At 37.6% G+C, this 20,072-nt stretch overlaps 1 protein-coding gene across 10 annotated transcripts in view; it reads left to right on the top strand.

The window, feature by feature from the left end:
* The window catches only part of lrba (LPS-responsive vesicle trafficking, beach and anchor containing), a 198,615-nt gene that overhangs the window by 7,074 nt on the left and 171,469 nt on the right, over positions 1 to 20,072 (top strand). For all 10 annotated transcript variants that reach the window (XM_061718440.1, XM_061718470.1, XM_061718425.1 and 7 more), the window contains 2 exons: positions 17,120 to 17,351; positions 19,209 to 19,309. In XM_061718440.1, coding sequence (XP_061574424.1) covers positions 17,120 to 17,351; positions 19,209 to 19,309 — 333 coding nt within the window. The remainder of the gene's footprint in view (positions 1 to 17,119; positions 17,352 to 19,208; positions 19,310 to 20,072) is intronic.

Raw genomic sequence — 20,072 nt, 5'->3', positions numbered from 1 at the left:
AGTAGCTCATTTTAATTCTCTGCCAGTCTGTATGATGTAGATGCGAATCCAGCACAACTTCCCCTCTCAGTTTCCCACAATCTAGCACAAGTTGGAGAGAAGGGAGGGAGATCCTTGTTCTCTCTCTGGGCATGCTTTGCCCCCTCCAGCAGCAACAAAGTAGCCATCTACTGTAAACTGACACATGAATAAACTCCTATCGCCTTCTCTCTGTTATCGGTCACATCAGCCCAATTCCTTGGTCACACCTCTTCCTTGCTTATTTCTCTCCGCTGTAGCTGAAAGCAGCTTGGAGCACATTGTCTAAATAAGCATGGCCCAAGTCTTTTTATAGTCCCAAGTGCAGGAGAATCAGTGCTGCTGTCTATAAATTATTATTAGCATTATTTTGTTTGCACTTTTGAAAAATACAGTTCTTTTGCATGCCATTACATCATTCAGACTGCAATCTTTTGTTTAAAGTTCTAGACACAGCGTCACCTTGGTGACCATCTGCAGGTTTGACTTTGCATCACGAGTTTTTGTTGCGGCTGTTACAGGCTGGCCACAGCTGGGGTGTCTCCTTTTACAGTTTTATTGTGGAGCTCTGAAGCAGTTCAAATCAGCTTTATTTCTTTGTTGTGTTGACAGTCAGATGGCCTCAGGACTTAATGATGTTTGAAAAAGATTCATATCAGCTCAGAGACTGCAAAGACACAAAACAAACCTCAAATTTTAATGTAGACATGAAACATCTCAGTTTTTCTTCTTTTCCTGACAGATTTTATGCAGCTTTGATTAGAGTTGTTGTACATGGCTCATATCAGATTACAGATGCATGTTTGTTTCCAGATCTTTCTTTACACAGAGTCATTATGAAAGTTTATTCCATATGGCAGTTTAGAGCTATAATTCCTCAGGGATTTTTTTTGTGTTTTCTTCCCATTAGTAGGAAGACATATGGAGACCCCAGTTGCAGGGTTATTCTGCAGTGGCTCAGAGTTGTGAGAAACAGCAGCTCAGAATAATCAGTTCCTTTCATAGTCTCAACAAAGTGAGCACAGTTCCACACAGTTATTTATTTGTTTAGAATTTTGTGAATTTATTTGTAAACTAATATATATTTTTCTTTTAGTTAATTACTAAATGAGTGATGACAATGAATTCACTGTTAGTTGTGGTACATTAGTAATTCTAACTGTGCTTTATGGACATTTTAAGCAAGGATGATTTATAACTGAATTATTCAAACATTTTTGGGAGTTTGGGCTGTGCACGTCTCTTTTATTTGCACAGCATTAGTATTGAAGCTCACAGTGGTGGGGAGTCTCTTTTTGTTTCCTGGTATTTGGAAAATCATTTACTTATTGCCACCTTGTTAGATGGGCTTTATATCAAGAATATTGTTGCGTCATTGTTTGGATCCTTACAATTGAACGATGGTTCAAAAATCTTTATCCACCCTGTAAGCGGACATCTGTTGTTTACCTGAAACTCTGATTGAAAAGTGTAGGAATAAATTCCACTTTTTCTTAAAACTAAATGAGCCATGAAAAAGGTGCACCTTTTTTAAATAATTTAGTTGAACTTGTGGCTTGGAATCCACCTCTTTTTTTGTCTTTTGAAAAATATTTTTAATAAGATTTGTCTTTTTTTTTTTTTAACCTCCCAGGATTCAAATGGTAAATTTTTCATGGAACAGGAAGTCTTTGCTTGTAATCTGCTGGATACAGTAGCATCCACAAAATACTGCTTAAATTTATGTTTGATGTCATTAGATGGTAGTTGATGGGTTCCCAATTTGGCTGATTCGTGCTTCGATTACAGACCTCCAGCTAATTATAATTGTAGTCACTGCCAGACGGACATGCTGAGAAATCAAAAATATTCAACATAACATATAATCTTTCTCCTTTTGTAAAATGTTATGATATAGTCATGATGCGTGGCCTCTGATGAAGATAGCCCAAAGGAAAAAAGGGATGTTATTAAATGGGTTAACTCTATCAAGCCTAGTAAAGGGACTAAATGAGGTGCTTTTCGTCCATCTTCCGAGTCTTTCCAGTTTTCACACTGATTCGTACAATGCATAAATTCATAAGACCTACACAAACGCATCATTATTGTGAGCCACCACAACCGGCTCATGTGGAGTCAGGAGTTTGTCAGCCACTTTCAGGGAACCAGACCAGCCTTAAAATGGTTGGTGAGAATCGAGATGTTTATTTATTTTTTGTATTCCTGCCGTTGCATCCTGTTTGAAGGCAACGCAGGTTCATTTGTATAGCACATTTCATTTACCAAACAATTCAAAGTGAAGTTTAAAAAAAAAAGTGAAGTTAAAAAGAATTAAACTAATGAGATGCAAGAAATAAAACTTGGACAAATGACTAGAATGCACATTTGAATTATAACAAAAAGTGAACAGTTGTTCTTTTTGGTCATGCTATTTTTGTTAGATTTACTGCTTATTAAATGGACTTTATTCACATAGTTAGTAGCCACATCTATTTGGTCCAAAATTTTCTCAGTTTCTTGATCATTGCTGTAATGTCCTTTGTTAGGTCTTTCGTGTCTGTGCTTGAAGCAGCTTTGTTCGCAAAGAACAAATTAACTTTTGTCCAAAAGGTTACATTTTTTTCCTATTGTGAACAGCAAGTTGTTAAGTCTAAATTTTCAAAATACATTGGCCGACAGTGGATCCTAATGAGTTTACTTTGTGTGTGTGAGATCATGTATTGATCCGGTGTGTGCTTTCTAGGAAGGGAAGGGCTTGTGTAAAGTGTCCGTGTGAGGAGGAGAATTGAAGAAGTTGTGAGGAGCCTGAATCAAAGTGCTCGAGGCAGTTCTTGAATGGCAGAATTCATTATTTTGAAAGGGGGATATAAATATGTGAATGGGTTGCCAAATGCTTTTGGGTGGCCTTTTAACCAAGTTAACCACCCAAATATTTACAGCATGTGGCAACTTTACACTGCCATAATCAAATCTTTTATTTCATAGCTGGGTGCTGATGGTCGTTCTGATATTCAACCAGGTTTTCACCATCTCTGTTCCCCCTGCTCCTTGTTTCAGCCTTTAATCAAGTAGTAATTGTGTTGGACATGACATTCCTATGTGTTTTAGTCATGTAAAATGTGGACAGTCAGACAGGGTTTAGTGATGGGTTCATGCAGAGGCAGGACTCTTTTTTTTTTCTGCAGATGACTCCATTTTGGATAAATACATGTTAACTGGAATTTTGTGCAAACCTACCATGTGCACATACAAACCTTCTGCAACAACAGTCAAAGTGTCGGTGCTAAATTAAAAACAAGGTTAAATTCAGTTTCTGCTGGGACAGCTTCTTTCTAAGGGAGTTGTTATTATTATAGAAGGGGTGTCGTGTTGAGCAAAAACTGCATTTTGTTTTCAACCCCCCCCAACTATTCTTGCAACACTGAAGACTAACCGGACCAACACTTTATTTATTATGTACCTTTTTATTGCCTCTTTCAATAAATTTGACCAGAACAGAGCCCCCTAGTAGAAATTGCATTACTAGCTGTGTAGTATGGCTGAACTCCAGATATCGTAAATTGATGAAACAAGATATTTGCATACAATTATTCAAATGCTACATCACAGAGCAACAGCAGCACTAAATCTTTACGTTTTAATGCGAATAAATGAATAGAAAAACAAGTCCTTAACTGAACAAATGAGCTTGTGATACAAGTAAGTCTGTATCTGTACCTGCAGTATATAACTTTAATTGGCCTTTGGCCAAAGCTGACAGCACACTCCTATGATTCCTTAATCTGACCTGATTTCACACACTGCTGCAGCAACTCATCTGTTGCCTAGAGGAGTTCATGCTGCACAAAAGAGCTGCAGATCGTTCAAAGAAAAAAAGCATCAGGATCAAATGTAACCAAGAATTTACTGTGTTGTAATTTGTAGGGCCTTTTTCAGTAGCTTAGAATTTCTGACGTTAGAAGTTACGAAGGTTTTTGTATTTATGATTGGATGCAATATTGTTCCTAGTTTTCATTTTGAGCTGCCCGTATCTGTAACTAGCCTTTTAGATGATTAGAACTATTAGATGATTGAGAACAGTATTGTGTGCCATTATCTCACAGTGATATCAGATATGATTACATTTTTCTTTAAAGATACAAGGCTCCACTTCAAGAGTAAGATGATAAAGGCAGTGGAGATGTGTGTATGTGTGTGTGTGTGTGTGTGTGTATGTGTGTGTGTGTGTGCAGGCTGGTTAATTTATCTTCACAACAAAGTGGAGGGGAGATGAAGGCCAGCCAGTGCTCAAGAAATAGATGACCCTCTGACAAAATGAGAGCGGGCAGCATTTAATTTGTTGCAGAATAAACTTTAAAAAATTATTAACGCCAACATCCACTATGACCTTGGTGATATATTTATTTGCAAGATCAAATAACTTAATATATGACTAGAGCTATATCAGCACCACAATCAATTTAAACGAATAAAAACAATAAAGTCAAAAATAATAGTGACACAAATCTTTATAAATGCAATTCATTATATATGTGTGGAAGAAACTGAATAATGTAAAAAAAAAAAAAAAAAATGCAGCTACTTAATTTGCTGAATTCAAAGGAGTTTTGTGGATCCTCAGTACAAATGACTTTTTTTCCTTCATTTTTTTTTCATGTGAATTAATTGAACCACTGCCTTGAATCAGCTTAATATGCTACCGTATCTGATTCTTAATTTTCTCCACATCATATAATAATGAATATTAATGTTCCAACATCATTAGTAGCGGCATTATATTTACTGAAGTAATGAAAAAATTGAATTATTATATACAAACAAATCCTCTTCAAAAGCTCAATAAAATCTTGAATTGTTTGTCGGCAAGACAAACACATTTTTTTTAAACTGACGTTGAAACGTTGATTGTGCGTCATGGATCAGTCATTGGACCAGGAATTGAGGAGGCCTTTTATACCGGCAATTTAGGTACGCTCCACTCACAGCAGTCTTTCAAGAATGAAACAGGGCTGGCATGCTTTACTTTTTACACAAATGTTACACACCTTCAACTTAATCATTTTACTTCTGAGTAAAGTCAGTAAATGGATTAGAGCAGGGGTTTTCAATTCCGGTCCTCAGGCCCCCCTGCCTTGCTTGTTTTAGATGCTATCCTGCTTTCAGCACACCATGATACAAGGAGCAGTGTCATCAACATAGATGTACAGACCTCGATGACAAACTTATGTGGACCATTAATTAGAATCAGGTGTGTTGGTGCAAGGCAACATCTAAAACATGCAGGGCAGGGAGGCCCGAGGACTGGAATTGAAAACCCCTGGATTAGAGGACATCGGAGGACGTGGTAATTCAAAAGGTCAGCAAGTGTATCGTAATGATGCAGTCATGAGGAAGCATGTCTTTGAGGAAGTTTGCCATTATGAATTTAGTGTACGTCAAAGATTTGAAGTTACTTTAAGGGTAAAAATGTGCCATGGTGGAACAACAAATGTATCCAGCTTAAACGCACATCTGTCTCTTGCTATGAAGCTAAAGAAAAGCCCCTTTTTACATTGGTGGATACCCCATGTTTAACACGCAAATCTAATGTCGCCTGTCCTTTTCACATTGACATTGATGCGGGGTGTCGAGTCAAGCTGGCCCCGCTATTAACTCTCCTCTGAGGGAACACTTAGTCACAGGTCAGGTCTAATGTAAACAGAACGGGGCCGTGGTCGTGTGTTATCACATAACCTGAATACAGCCCACCAGGCAAGGTTGTTTTTTTTGTTGTTGTCTTTTGAGAGTATCAACAGCAGCACAAGGTCACAAGTAGGGCCTATATTTGGACAGACAAGGAGATCTGCAAGCTAGTTGTCCTCGGAGCCGAGGACGCCATAAACCGGCTTATGTTCAAAACCACAAAGGATTGTCCATTCTTTGAACAATTGACCACACAAATGACAAACTGGGGCTTTCCAAGATGCGAAAAAATGCGGCCAAAAGACCCTCATCCTGATGTTCACCCATCCTCATTTGAAAACTACACCTGTCTGACGGCGTATTAATGTTGCTGATGTGACAATAATACATCATTCTACACGCTCACACCTCCTTGCGGATCTAAGCGGATAACGCCTCCCGACTCACCTTCCCTCCCCTCAACTCGCCTTCAGGGACGGGGTGGCAAATAACACCCCGTGCTTTTACATTACTCAACGTGCAATAAACGTTGGCAGGATTTATTTTCTTTTAAATCCTTAAATAATGATACATCAACCAATAAACATGACTACTCGTGTAACTGGCACTGCCATCAAACATCCACTGGACCATCAGATAAGCAGCACTTGATCCCAAATCCCCAAAAATATATCAAAGATGACACGTCCATTCTTATACATCACTGAGGTTATTAATTGGGCATCTTGTATCACAGATGTTTCAATGAGTTAGATTATCTTTCAACAATTTGGAGCATCAGAGGAAACAGACATGTTTATTCTACTGCCTTGAAGTAAATAGCTGAAGGTAGAAATCCAGCTATTACTGAAAGGGTTATATTATGTTTCTTATATTTACATCTGCTGCTCAGTCAGCGTACAAAGAACTTTATAATGTATTGGTTAATATCAACTCAGTTGCTGCAAAACATGTTTGGACTGGATACCCAAATAAATGCACCAAACAAATTACTCCGAAAGTAGGATCACTGTACTTTGAGATTACAGTGGGGGCTGGAAATGAAGCGCTGGGTGGTAAATGTCCTTAGAGACAGTGCAGTTTTTAGTGGCCCTCAAGAACAACCTTTTGTTGAATTTATTTTAGGCTTGTCAGAGGAAGCTGCAGACATAGTTTAGGGCAAACCACAGGAAACCTGTTAGTGGAAGGAAGGATTGAGTGTGCAAGGATATTCTGCAGTGTGCAGACAGTTTCCTGGTTCCCTGTTCAGGAGTTTTCAGTTTTCAAACACAACAATGAACCTCTTACATTTGTATCAAATCAGATAAAAAAATGTGTTGTTTGTGGTTTGACTAGAGTTACTATACGCCTGTTTATTACCTACTCAGGTTAGAGATGTGTAATCTATAGTATTTAATGATGTAGTCATCAGAACCTGATACTTTAGGCCATCATTTTTAGCGATCCTTGTACGTCTTGCTGGAATTTCAGCTTGAGCAACAAAAACAAAACAATTAAAAAACATTAAGATCAGTAAGGCGTTGGGTTGCTTAAGTGTATTCTCCACCTCTGTTGTGTTTATAGTAATTGCTTGATGAAAAGCAGCCGTTGGTGCTTTATTCTGTATGCACACAGATAATTATCACAGGAGGAAATCATTTCAGTGTTAGAGGTTGTAGTTATCTGCTACAGGAGACAAATATAGCATTGGGATTGGAGTCTTTTTCAGTATGGAGTTTGACTTCATGACTGCCAGTTACAGAGATAAGCACGTCAGAAGAATCCTGCTCAAATCAGTAACAGTAGACTTATCAGTATAGATGAATGGTGCAGTAAAGAAGCATGCATTTGACAGTTCTTTTTCTTATTGTGAGCTTTATGTAGATATAAGTTGGAGTTGAGAAGGAATAAGATGACCAAAGGTGTATATTAACAGTTAAAGTACACTACATACTAACATTTAGTATATTGTGAACTGAACAAAACTGTTTTAATTCGAAAATAACTTTACAGACTCCCTGTTTTGTTGAAGGGGTCCATAAATGGAGCGTCCTTCATGTTGAAATTCTTATGTCGCTGCTCCAAGCCAGTCAGGCAGGAATTCCACATTAATGACTGTTTATCTCTTCCCTTCTTCGCCTCCACAAATCCTGCTATAATTCTAGACTTATTTCCATTGCTACTTTGCAAATTCCAGTCATAGGATGCTGCAAGTGTACAAATAAAAAGCTTAAAATATCTCATGGTAAAATTATATTTCCATTTCTGCTCTCTTGCAGGCAAAATATAACAGAAAACATATTCTTCAGTAAAGATCTCAGTGATGCTGGTTGATTAAATCCAGAAAAAAACCCTCAAACATTATTATTCCCAAGAAAGATGAGCAATAAATGAGTAGTATGTTTTGTTGTTATTAACAAATCTGCTGTTATTCGGACAAGACTGTGAAGGGAAACTAAGACTGCCTTGAGGCTACGACTCTGACTCTTATGAGGGCCATTTCCGGACAATCCTTTTCCTTTTGTTGACAATGGCAGCAATTCTCCAACTTAGACTTAGATTGGCAGTGAAAGCACAATAAAGAGGTCACTTATACAGTACACGACCATGTGAGATGAGTACTTTATTTCCTCAAATACTTAGGTACAGTAGGCTGTGTTGATTAGCAGTGGACATGGATTGAGTATTAGAATTTCAGACTCAGTTACTACATTAATCTAACTACACATTTGACATTTCCATATGACATAGAAAAAATCATTTTCGGTATATATTGCACAAGGCTTTTTATGTATATACAATACGTGTGAAGACAACAGCAGAGCAGGCTGATCTAAAGCGCTTCACAGTAAATCAATGCCCTGGCACCACAGAAAAATAGCATACAACTGTGATAAAAGCTTGCTCCACTATTATTTTTTTTTTCTCTGGTTTTCTGGCTTCCACATATTGACAAGGATTGGCTTAGTCTAAACCCGCCCCCCCATGTCTTCTCTTTCCAAGGTCTTACAACTTCCTGGTAATCTGACTGCAGCTGGTAGTTTTTGTGCCAACATACAGAGATCTAAAATGATCCTTTTTGACCCAGAGTCAACAATATATTTTAAGAGCTGTTTCTTAGTAAATATAGTTCAGAAGAATACCAACTTTACCTCGGTCTGAAAGAACACCCATCTTGTTGTTCTCAGCCACGAGGAGTTTGATTCAAATGGTTATAAAGATCCCCAGAACCATCAAGGCACAGGTCTGGCATGAGTCGGAGGCTGTTGGAATACGTAGTGGACTGTGCTGTGTAGTGAGGTCTGTGCCAGGAAACCCAACAAATGTAATTCAATTCCACCAAAAGGAATGTCAAGTATCCAACAAGAACTCTGTTAGAGGGTTTGCAACAAATCAGGAGATACAAACTGTGACCATTTAGATCTTTAAGTTAACACTGATCAACATTTCAGACTGGCTAAATTGGATTTTCTTCATTATGAAGCTGACTGGGAGTGATTTATGTATTTAAGTTACCAGATGGTCACAACACGCTAAATGCTCTGCTGTGTTTTAGACTCTACATGTTTTAAAGGATTACTGCTAATCATACTAGAAGTGCTAGTATGTTGTAAGCCATGGCCATTTAGGCATTTTGGACACATTCAGATGGACCACCTTGGTGCTAAATTTGTGGTTTGCCCCTTCTGTCTGGAAGGTGTCTCGTCAAAGTTTATTGACGAGTATATGATGACTAGAAATATGTGCTCCAGAGGCTTCACAACTGAGGCTGTGAAGGAAATAATTATATTATGGGAATATAGCTGTGATTGTGGTCAAAAATATTCACCGTTTTTGCCAAAAATAAAGGTATGAGTTGGTCTTGAGTTTTTGGAGGGATCTAACTATCTAGCATTAGTAGTATGTAGGCAGTATGCTGATATTTTATGCTGTAATGGTCATTATGCAAGGCTGCAGTTTCCAGAGGTGGCACAAATGTTGCTAATTATAAAAAGAGTGACCCTATAAAGTATTCAAGGAGTCGTCGGGTGAAGGTGCAGGAGGAGTTTATGAAGTCAGTGGGAATACAGAGGAACCACAGCAGTCATCTCCAGTGTTCTGCTTTTCTGAAATTAGGTTTGCCCCAAAAGCACCAGTAGGGCACAGCAGGAATGGGCAAAAGTGTAGAATTTAATATCCTTGGGGACCAGCCTCCATCAGTCAGCTTTTATAGCTAAATTGAACAATTTGAATCATGCTATGCTATGCTAGGTTGGAAATACATCCCTGTAACTGCTCTCCCCAAAACTACATGAGACTGTGACTGAACGTGTCACGTAAGCCAAAAAACCTGCAGGCAAGTCAGCGTTACGAAGCACATTTGGACCTCCAACATGACGCCTGACTGAAATAGGATTAGTACTCTTTATTTATTTACCAGTACAATTTTTATATAAAAAAAGAAAAAAAAAATGGCAACTGTGAACTTATTTCTAATTGGTGCACAAGTGAACAGTGACTACAGGCACCTCGGTTCTTCATTTTGAGGTCCTCAGTTTGTAGTTGCTCTCTTTTTCTCGTCGTTTGGTCAGCATCTTTCCATCACAGTGAAAATGGCTCAGTGTGGACTAAGTGATGTAACGGCATGAAATGATTTGATTTGATATGATCCAGTGCTGGGTGTATTTGTATTATGCATGCCATGGCAGTGTTCTCTAAAATAAATGAAAAATCAAAAGACAAGTCCTTGTCAAACTACTGCCTTGGAATCGTCACATTTAATGTATTATAAAATGAATGTGAGCCACTGTTGAGAACAGTAACTTGGCAGGTTGCCTTTCTGAAGATATTATTAGAAATCCAGCTATTAAGATATTTTTCCTCTTCCCTCTGTGCTCTGGTTTTCTTTTATGGTGCACCTCAGAGTGAAAAGAATGCAGCATCTTGGTCCAGATCAGACATAAAAAATGGTGTCAACCTAATGATTTATTGATTTTTTTTTTTTAAATGATTTTTTTTAAATAATGAATTTAAAGGGTATAATAGTCTCAGTTTCAGCAGTGCTTTTCTGTTAAAATCAGTGACGTGGTTGGTTTTGTGAACTGTTTTGAATCAGGGAAAAAAATCATGGTGATATATCTAACAGAAAGACTTTAATCTGTGATTTAATTTATCTCTTGAATTACCAGACAGTGGAGAAAATAGACCACAGTCTGCTTTTCTCTCTTTTCAAAGTTACATCTTTTTAAAGCACGATGTTTTCCTTTCAAGGAACTGTTGAAGGGTTCTGTGATCTTGTCGGACTTTACGGTACAATTGTGATGCAAGTTATGCAATCTGCATATATATATTGTGTCATTTATGTAATTGAACCCAAGGGTATTCTGGAAAAAAACTATTTGAAAAAAACTTGTTTGCAAGGTTAAAAATAAAAGAATACGACAATAAATCTTGAACTTGAATTGTGACTGCAGTGAGGCAACTGTTAAATGGCATTTTTGGCTAGTTTCTTTTAAACAAATAATGACATAGTGTAATATGCTATTTACTAAATGGTTTATCTGAAGTTGTGTTCATACCCTGGCACGGTCTACGTGATCTCAGGCAGACTGTTGTAAAACATGAGAACTCGGTAGTTCAGGGTGGAAGTAGATTTTTTTTTTCCCTTCACCTTTTGGTAATTGCTGCAAAGATGCATATCATGGATGTTGTTGCAGGCAGAGGGGCTTCAAGCTCTCCATGTGTATAGTTTGTGTGTATAAATCTCCACTCTGATAAAATAAATACATTTCTTTAAAATTGGTGGTGTTGAGCTCTTGGAATCCTACAATCATCTTTGTGAAAGGTTGAGCATCCTGATGCCTCGCATTTGGAACCACTTCACCTAAGGTGGTGGTATTTTAATGACATTTAGAGTATTATCACTGAATGTGTTAGTCCCAAAAGGGTTATTTAGTATTGACATTACTAAGCTTTTGATTTTAACATTTGTAGTCTTTTAAGATTGTGTCCAGAGGCCCCTCAAGAAAGACAAGCTCTCCTTTATCCCTAATCTACTTCATCAAGCGCTCATTTCACCACATCACTGGCAGCCCCAGAGAGATTAGAGTAGCACAGATTTGCTTGACCTCCCTGTCTGCTGGGAGCTGTTTCAACATCTCGCATCAGCTTGTTGGAAGTACGAGTGTCTATCAGCAGTGAGGAGAGCTGGATTATAAAATGTTGTCATATCACGACTCACGTTTTGGGTCAAAATGATGGATGTTTCGGTTTGAGTGGGGGTGGGGCCCGCTGTTATGGAAGTATAAACCCATCTGCATTTGGTTTGACAAGACGGCTTGTTAAAATAGATCCAGTTAAGAGAGCTGTTGGAAAAAAGTAGGCCAGTGGTGATGGTCACTCTGACAGCCTAATTGAGTATTTTATTGCCTTTTTTTAAATTTTACATTAAAAGCCAGTCAAACTGGCTTATGACACAAGCTAGCCGTTTAAGCTATTCTTGTGAAGGACAAATTGAACTTGAGATTATATTTTGTTTAAATATTTTTTTTAAATGCTTTATTAATGCTATCTATGCACTCTATACATACCACACACTTACACTTTTTAATACAGCTCCACTTGGCCTGTTTCTTACATTTTATGCAGCAAGACAGACGGAATCAATTCAAATCCCTATTTAAGCCACCTGACAAACTGCAGAATTGTTTGGCAACAGCAGATATTAACATGGACATTCTTCTGTTGTGCGTTTCTGCTTTCATCCCCTTTATGCAAATTGCTTCATATTCAGATCATTAGAATTAATTTTAGAGTCATTAAGGGATGAAAAGAACTAATGTCAACACACAACCACACAAGGATTCACGTCCCTGTAGCCATAGCTTGACAGGATCGCTTCTATTACCATAAAGTGGGTTTAAAATCAGCTCCACTTTGACTTGAAATTTCCATCATGTATTGCTTTCTGTCACCTTCACCATTACGTAGCTATTGATGATGATTCAGAAAGACAGTGTTGTTCAGCTTAGCCTTCCAATATATGTGGTTTTACAAAGTAAACCTTTCTCTTGTTGCTCAGTTGTGACCATTCGTCAATTAAGTGGAGTTGTGCTTTTATATATTTGGAAAGAGCAGAAAGATGTATTATGGTGAGGAGAATCTCAAAAGATGCTGCTGTTAGTCTTTACTGCATCCGCTTTTTCAAACATGACTTATTTCTCTCCTAAACTCTAAAAACAAGCTATAAGACTCAGTCTTTAAGTATTTATTAAAATGTGTATCATATATTTGGATGTTAAGTTTCCAGGAAGTTTTCATGGAATGTTAAACTGGGAAGTTTTGGAGTTCCTCCAATTTGGAAACTTTTCATGTGATGTATGAGAATTGGTGGCCATTTATGGGAATTTATTTGTGGTAATTTATCATGTACAAACATGAATTCAAAAAAAGAAAATGTGCGTCAATAAAAGACATGCATGCAAAACAAAAAAGCTTTGCAAGGAAGGAGACTTCACCAGACTTCTGGAAACTTGCCATCTAGTATGCAACAGTCTGCAAATTGTGATCATCTGTTATTTCTAGCAAACTGCAGAATATGCAATTATTTGCATCTTGAATTCTGCTTTCTACATTTTGCAAAAATCAGTACACACAAGTAGCATTGAATACATTTAGCACATATGATTTACTTGCGTGAGTATTTATATAACCCTTTTTTAAATTTTTAAAACTTTAATACCATAGATCAAATATGTTTACCCATAACATTTTATTGAACCATGAGTGGATGTAGCCCCTTTGTTTTAAATGGCACAGCTTTACGAGTCCTGATGTGATTTGATGTTCAGGATTCTAGACATTATCTCTGCATGTCATGAAGGAAAGCATGATGCATGCAGGGAATGTGGCCTCAATAGCCCTACAGCAAAGTGTGCCATGTACATATAATTGAAGAATGCTGTCTGTAGAAATTTACTGAATTTACTTCAAATGTAATCGCTTTAAGCAACAATGCACTGAAACGTGTTTTTTTTTTCTACCCCAACTGCATTTAAGTTCCCTTTTACAGGCAAATGTGCAATTTTGAAAATGTCCAGCTTTTTTATAACAATTTCCATATTAATTCCTATAAATTCTTTTGAAAATTTTTGAAAATCCCAATGGAAAAATGTTGATTTCAGGCACTGTTGAACTCTGAAGGCCAAGAACAAAGTTAACTTATGGAATTTACAATGTACGACTTGCTCCTGCCATCCTCCACTGTTCTCCATAGAGACCAGGGAAGCCTGTTTACTCTTTGTGTTCCACCCCAGTGGCTGCTTGGCTGCTCAGCCATGATTAATTCAGGCAGACCTCTGGAGAGAACAGCCAGGCAGGGTTACCCAGCCAGGGATCTGGTGTCAAGCTCCCATAGTCACTGGCATTTATGGCAGCTATAGGCACAGAGCTGCATTTGTTGTAGTGATGGCCGGACTTGGCAACCTTTCAACTGCTCCTGAACTGGGCATGCAAGAAACTCAATTGTCAATGTTAGACAGACTTGAAATATTGTAAATCTAAAATTATGCTTCCATTTTCAAAGTTAGTTTTTTTTTTTTGTTTGTTTGTTATTTTTAATGTGGGTATACATCAGCTGTGTTGCAAGAGCTGATCAACAAAAAGGTTTTAGTATGAGTTTTTATGACAGAAAAACGCTTACAAATAAAGGTTATTGTGAAGGAGGAAAGCAACATGTTACAAACTATCCATTAGACTTTAAAAGAAGATAATTTAATTAATTAAACTTGACCTAAGTTCAGACATATTTCTGTTTGCAGGGAGTGACAAAGTGGATCCAAACTTGGGCCTATTTTCATGAAAAGTACGTGCCAAGTGTATGTCACTGCAATGTGACACTTGTGCCATCCTCATATCAGCCCCCTCTGTGCTCCCTCGGTCTGCTGGATCTGATGGATGGAGAACTCATGTACTGTGTCACGCTCATTAATCAGTTAATGGTGCAAAATGGCACCTGACATTTGAAAATGACGGCCTGGCTGCAAGCAGACCCATTCACCGCCAAGTCCCTATAATAGGTGTTTGGGGATTTATAGTCCAACTTGGAACAGGCAGATATGGATACAATTTGGTATTTGTTTCGGTTAACATACTTAAACAAATGTGTGTTGCCATTTCAGCTTGTTGGTATATATTTTGACCACATTTGAATTTATCTTAAAATGGATAATTTTTTTCAGAAAGTTGTTAAGTTTTACTGATTTGTATTTTTGTATGATGCAGATTTGTTTCAGTAGATTATTTAGCAATATCGTATTTTAGGCGTAAATCATCAAAATTATTGAAATGTAATATTCTTACTCCTTGAGATCCATTTGTAGAGTTTCAGCTCAATGTGTTCAAAATTTGAGACATTGGCATCTCTGATTTCTTTGTCCACCACAGTAGGAGATGAAGAGGGGAACAATATTTGTGGTGTTGATGGTGTTATTGACGATTTGAGTGAACAAATCTTTTGGTGCTCTCATTCATGCACTCCAACAGAGTGACACTTTACATAGTGTAAAAAAGATTGAGATCACAAGAGGGCTCACTGGATAAATAACTGAAAATGATATAGTAAATATTTTATGTAGCATAAAAATCACCAATATTTTATATTGGTGATTTCAGAACTCTGGAGGCCAAAGGCAGCTTGCCTTTGCAGTTCTGCATTGAGCTGACCCTTTTTTGAATGATTTTTTTTTTCCCCTCTCCATATTTTACATTTTTTGAATATTTTGACTATCTTGAAATTGATTCCAAAAGTTTTTTACACAATATAGGAGGTTTAGAACAAGTGGACTAATTAGGTGTATTGATGGTTGCGGTTGCAGAGAGAGACCTGTTATTAGAAAATACTTCTCACAAATTATTCAAAAAGCCCATTTACCTAATAAATCCTCATGTTCTTTAAAGGATGTATCAACTTAATCTTATATTCTGACCCTATCATGGTTGATTTATTCAAATTGGTAAGTAAAAGTGTTTATTAACAAATTAAGGATGTTGTTGTAGGCTGTTCACCTCTGTTGCCCACACTACTCCTCTTCCTGCCTTCAAGTTTATTTAATCACAGTTAGTATGACTGGATGAAAATAAGCAAATATTGATTTTGACTGTTGAAGCCTGAAGGAAATATAGGATGCAATCTTCCCTTTTTATACTGGATGGTCCAGTGTTTCCCAAGGCTAAGTGAGATAATAAAATACATGTTATAAGCACTTTAGAGAATTTGACCAGTTCTTATCGTGGTTTCTACTTACGGTATATACTTACGGTTTCTACTTATATACTTCCAGGTCACTGGACTCAGGTAGAAGCATTCATAAGCAAAAGACTATTCCACCTCTCATGACTATATAGATGGATTTTCTATCCATCTGATAGCAGTTTTGCTTGCATTTGTGATGGCTGTGGCTTGAAATAAATGTAAAATGTAAATGATAACACTTTTTATTTTACAGTCATCATATTTTTATCATATGTAAAGATATTGCTGCTGTATCAGCCTTATTATACACGCTCGCACTCAGTTTAATGTTGACTGAAGTGGAGCTTTTATTCAGTCGCACTTAATTCTAAATGTGACAGCCTTGCTCAAAAAATTGACACCCAGGATTATTTTTCTTATCTTTTACCATTAGAACTATTAAAAAATGACATTGTGACATTTATGGCTTATGTTGTTTTTTTTCCCTCCCTACACACAAACAAAATTACTTCTTTGCAATAAGGCAAGCTTTATACCTCACTGGGTCCTTAACAACCTTCTGCTGGAGGTCTCTGCTGTGGCAGGCTGACATGACATTTGCTGTCTTATAGCAGGGGTGTACTGTAGCTTTTAGCTAGAAGAAAACAACGTGTCACTGGCTTTAGAGGAAAACAAAAACATGAAGGAAACCTACAAGAGCATAAAATGCAAAGCTGTGCATAGATGTCAAGACGAGGTTCAGATCCCAGCAAGCTTTTTATTTATTCTATTGAATATTGTAAATGAAATTACTCTCAACCCAAGGCTGTGCCTGCAAGGCTGTGTCAGAGGCTGTTAGTATCCCACTGTCCCTTAAAAGGAAGAGAGGACCTTTTTAGATTTAGTTTTTAACTTTTGTGATCTGTTTGGGTGTGTAGCCTAGTTTAACTGACATGGCTACTTATATTCAATACTTTTGGTTTTTCCACAATGTCTAAGGTTTTCTGTAACCTTTTGTCAGATTTGCATTTAGACATGGAGAGAGAGAGAGAGAGAGCAGTGGATATTCCCTAACCATTAATGTCTACCATCTCTTTGAGATAGTACACTTCACATGGACACTTATTTATAATTTTCTAATCTGCTATATGTGTTTTGATGAAAATAAAGACAGCAACTTTATTCTAGTTCAGGTTGTTTAAAAGCTCTCGTCTTCATCTTTTCTCCTTTTTTTTGTAATTTGCTCTGCAGCTAGTCGGTGGCCAATTTGACTTGGAGATGAACTTCATCATCCAAGAACCGGAGAGCATTGTGTGCATGGTGGAACTGCTGGACAAGTGTGAGCCAAACTGTCAGGCGGAGATATGGAGCATCTTCACTGCAATCCTCAAGAAAAGTGTCCGTAACCTGCAGGCGTGCACTGATGTGGGGCTCATTCACCTGGTGCTGCAGCGTACATCAACAACTGACAGCATGATTGCAGGTACTGAGAACAGTTCATTCAACTTCTCTCTTTTTTTGGTTTTAAACCCATTTCATAGTCGGTATTATGTAAAAGCCCTATGCAACTGCATTTATTTTTACTTCATTGCAGACAATGTGAAAGCAAGATGCATTTCTGATCAACTTCATTCATTTTTTAGTATGCATTCATTCTAGTATTGAGCTGCAAAACACTAAAAACTAAATTAGGAAGGTAAAGCAAAGAAGACTTTCCTGTCAAAATTACAGTAATTGTTCTCAAACTGCCACAAAAGGTTGTTAAAAGAGGTGAGTCATACTAACAGACAATAGGCACAGTGCAAATATGTGGATACTATCAATAGGCTAATATTAATTTCAAATATTCTCAGAGAATACATATGAATATATCAGCAATTGCCTTGTGTCTTATACTCAAAGATTTTTGTTCGATATAGCCAAGCAATAGTACCAACATAGTGTTTTAGACAAGTAGTGAAAGTACAACACCTGCCATTAAAAGTAAATAAAACAACATCAATGTGCTTTTTTTTTTGCAGGTGTAAAAAGAGAGAGGCAGGGTTAGGAAACAATGGTGTTTTCAGAGTCTGACTCAGACTCTGTCAATTCAGCATCCCTCCCCCTCTTCTGAGGGTGGGTGACACGCATGCTGTCTCTTTCTCCGAACGAGGAAGAGACGGCATGTGTCTCACTCCGAGTGCCTAGTCTCTATTTGATACTAAAATGTGCAACTGGAAAATGGTGGCTGGAAGAAAACAAAACATGAGTGGCGGCTAAAATAATTAACATCCAGCATCGCACTTCGGTTAGTTGGTGGAATAAGAGAGTTAATTTCCAACTCTGGTTAGATATATGGGCCTGGTTTCCTTTACAGCAAGTGTTGTTGTGTTTTTGACTACGAGCACCTCTGCCGCCCACCAAAGATGTGTGTTGCTGCATATCTTTGCGTTTAACCTTCTGTGTGGAGGTGTGAAGCAAGTTAGAGAAGAGGAAAAAAAAAAAAAAGTCAGTGGAGAACAATTTTATCCTGTCTTTCAGCTATTGCGTGTACAGTTATTCATTCTACTCAGTGAACTGCCTGGCGTAGTTTCCCCCAAAGTCTCAGGGTTGAATGAAGCACATCTGCAAATTGGTATGAATTAAACTTCGGCTCGGTGAACTTTTCCCAGATAGGACAGCACTGGCCTTGAGCCTTTGTGCAGCCGAGCAAAGCCGAAACATCCCAGCAGCTACTAGGAAGTTTAAAGAAATGGTTATAAATCTATTCCATTTAGAATACTGTACATGCTATGTTGGTTAAGTGGAGGGGATGTCCTGTTTTTGTGTGTGTATTTCTCAGTAAAGGTTAAATTTTTAAACCTGACACACAAAGTGTTTTTATGAAAAGATATGACTTTATCAGATATTGATGATCTGGGAAAAACATTTTAAATCATTAAATAAAAGGCTCGGTGCTCAGAGATCTGTCATCAGTGAGTAATGACTAATAAGACACAGCACAGTAGCTGGAAGTCCTAGACTGGCCCGTCTATTTTAAGTCTCCAGTTTGTTAAATTGGGACCTGCTCACCCTACTTTTCTTAGAAATGTGTCCTAGTCTCTTGGCTTCTTTTTACAGCATAATCACTCCAACTTCTGTATTATAAAATTGACAAGAAGGTTTTTATTGTTTGTTTTGTTAGGTACATTTGTTTCTAATTTAAAAAACAAACAATCAACCAAACAAACAAAAAAAGTAAAGAAGAACATGAATAATAATTATATGATTTTTGTCCTGTCAGTCTTGCCGAGTCTAATTCATGTATATTTCTGCCTGTAACCTTTAGTCTCTGTTGTGTTTGTGCACGTGTCTCTTGCAGACCTTCTGGTGGACATGTTGGGTGTCCTTGCCAGCTACAGCATCACAGTGAAAGAGTTGAAGCTTTTCTTCAGTAAGCTGCAAGGAGAGAAAGCCCAGTGGGTGAGTCAGAGTCATGACGTGGTCATCTGTCTTGGTTGCTGGGACCTGCATGAGGAATGTGATAGCAACATTTAAACTGCTGCTATCCCACAGGGAGCACCTTTTGTCACACATGGGTGAGAAATCATGTGAAACCAGTCAAATACTCTTTGCAGATCTTTGATCTAGAGCACCAATACATGATTTATTTAAGCTGGTTCATGGAGATGTACACAAACACTGAATCTAGGTTGGTCTGTAACACTGAAACTGGGCAAATGATAACACATATAGATGACTGAAGATTATTTATTTTCTAAAATTACCTACAAGACACAGCTACTGCAGTTGGGAGTCATGGAAAAACCCCAGTGAATTAAAGACGTATTCTACATGTACAGAAAAAAACGTAACACTAATGTCATAATAGGATGATAAGGTTTTATGCTTTTAAATTCCATGTTCATCAAGGAAAACCAGTAACGCCACTCCACTGCACATTCTGTTTTTGTGAATATCAGTCACCATGACCTCACAAAACATGTTTTGGCTATAATACCAGAGTTCGTGGGGTACTTTGTGGGTGGAGCAGGGTGTTTTTAAATGGGTATGTGCTGATTTTATAATGTACTGAGGATATTCATCGTGTTAGAAAAAATAGAAATGATTTAGAGGCCTGATAGTTAAATTTGGAACAAGCAGCTGTAGCCACCATCAGCTGCTATTGGCAGTGTGTATGAACTGCATGTGTGTAATGAGTTTGTACACTGCCTCTTCTGACTGC

The sequence above is a fragment of the Cololabis saira genome, chromosome 1 (genome assembly GCF_033807715.1).
Source record: "Cololabis saira isolate AMF1-May2022 chromosome 1, fColSai1.1, whole genome shotgun sequence".
Taxonomy (NCBI): Eukaryota; Metazoa; Chordata; class Actinopteri; order Beloniformes; family Belonidae; genus Cololabis; species Cololabis saira.
Note: the sequence above shows the minus strand (reverse complement) of the source record. Positions and strands in the feature narration are given on the sequence as shown.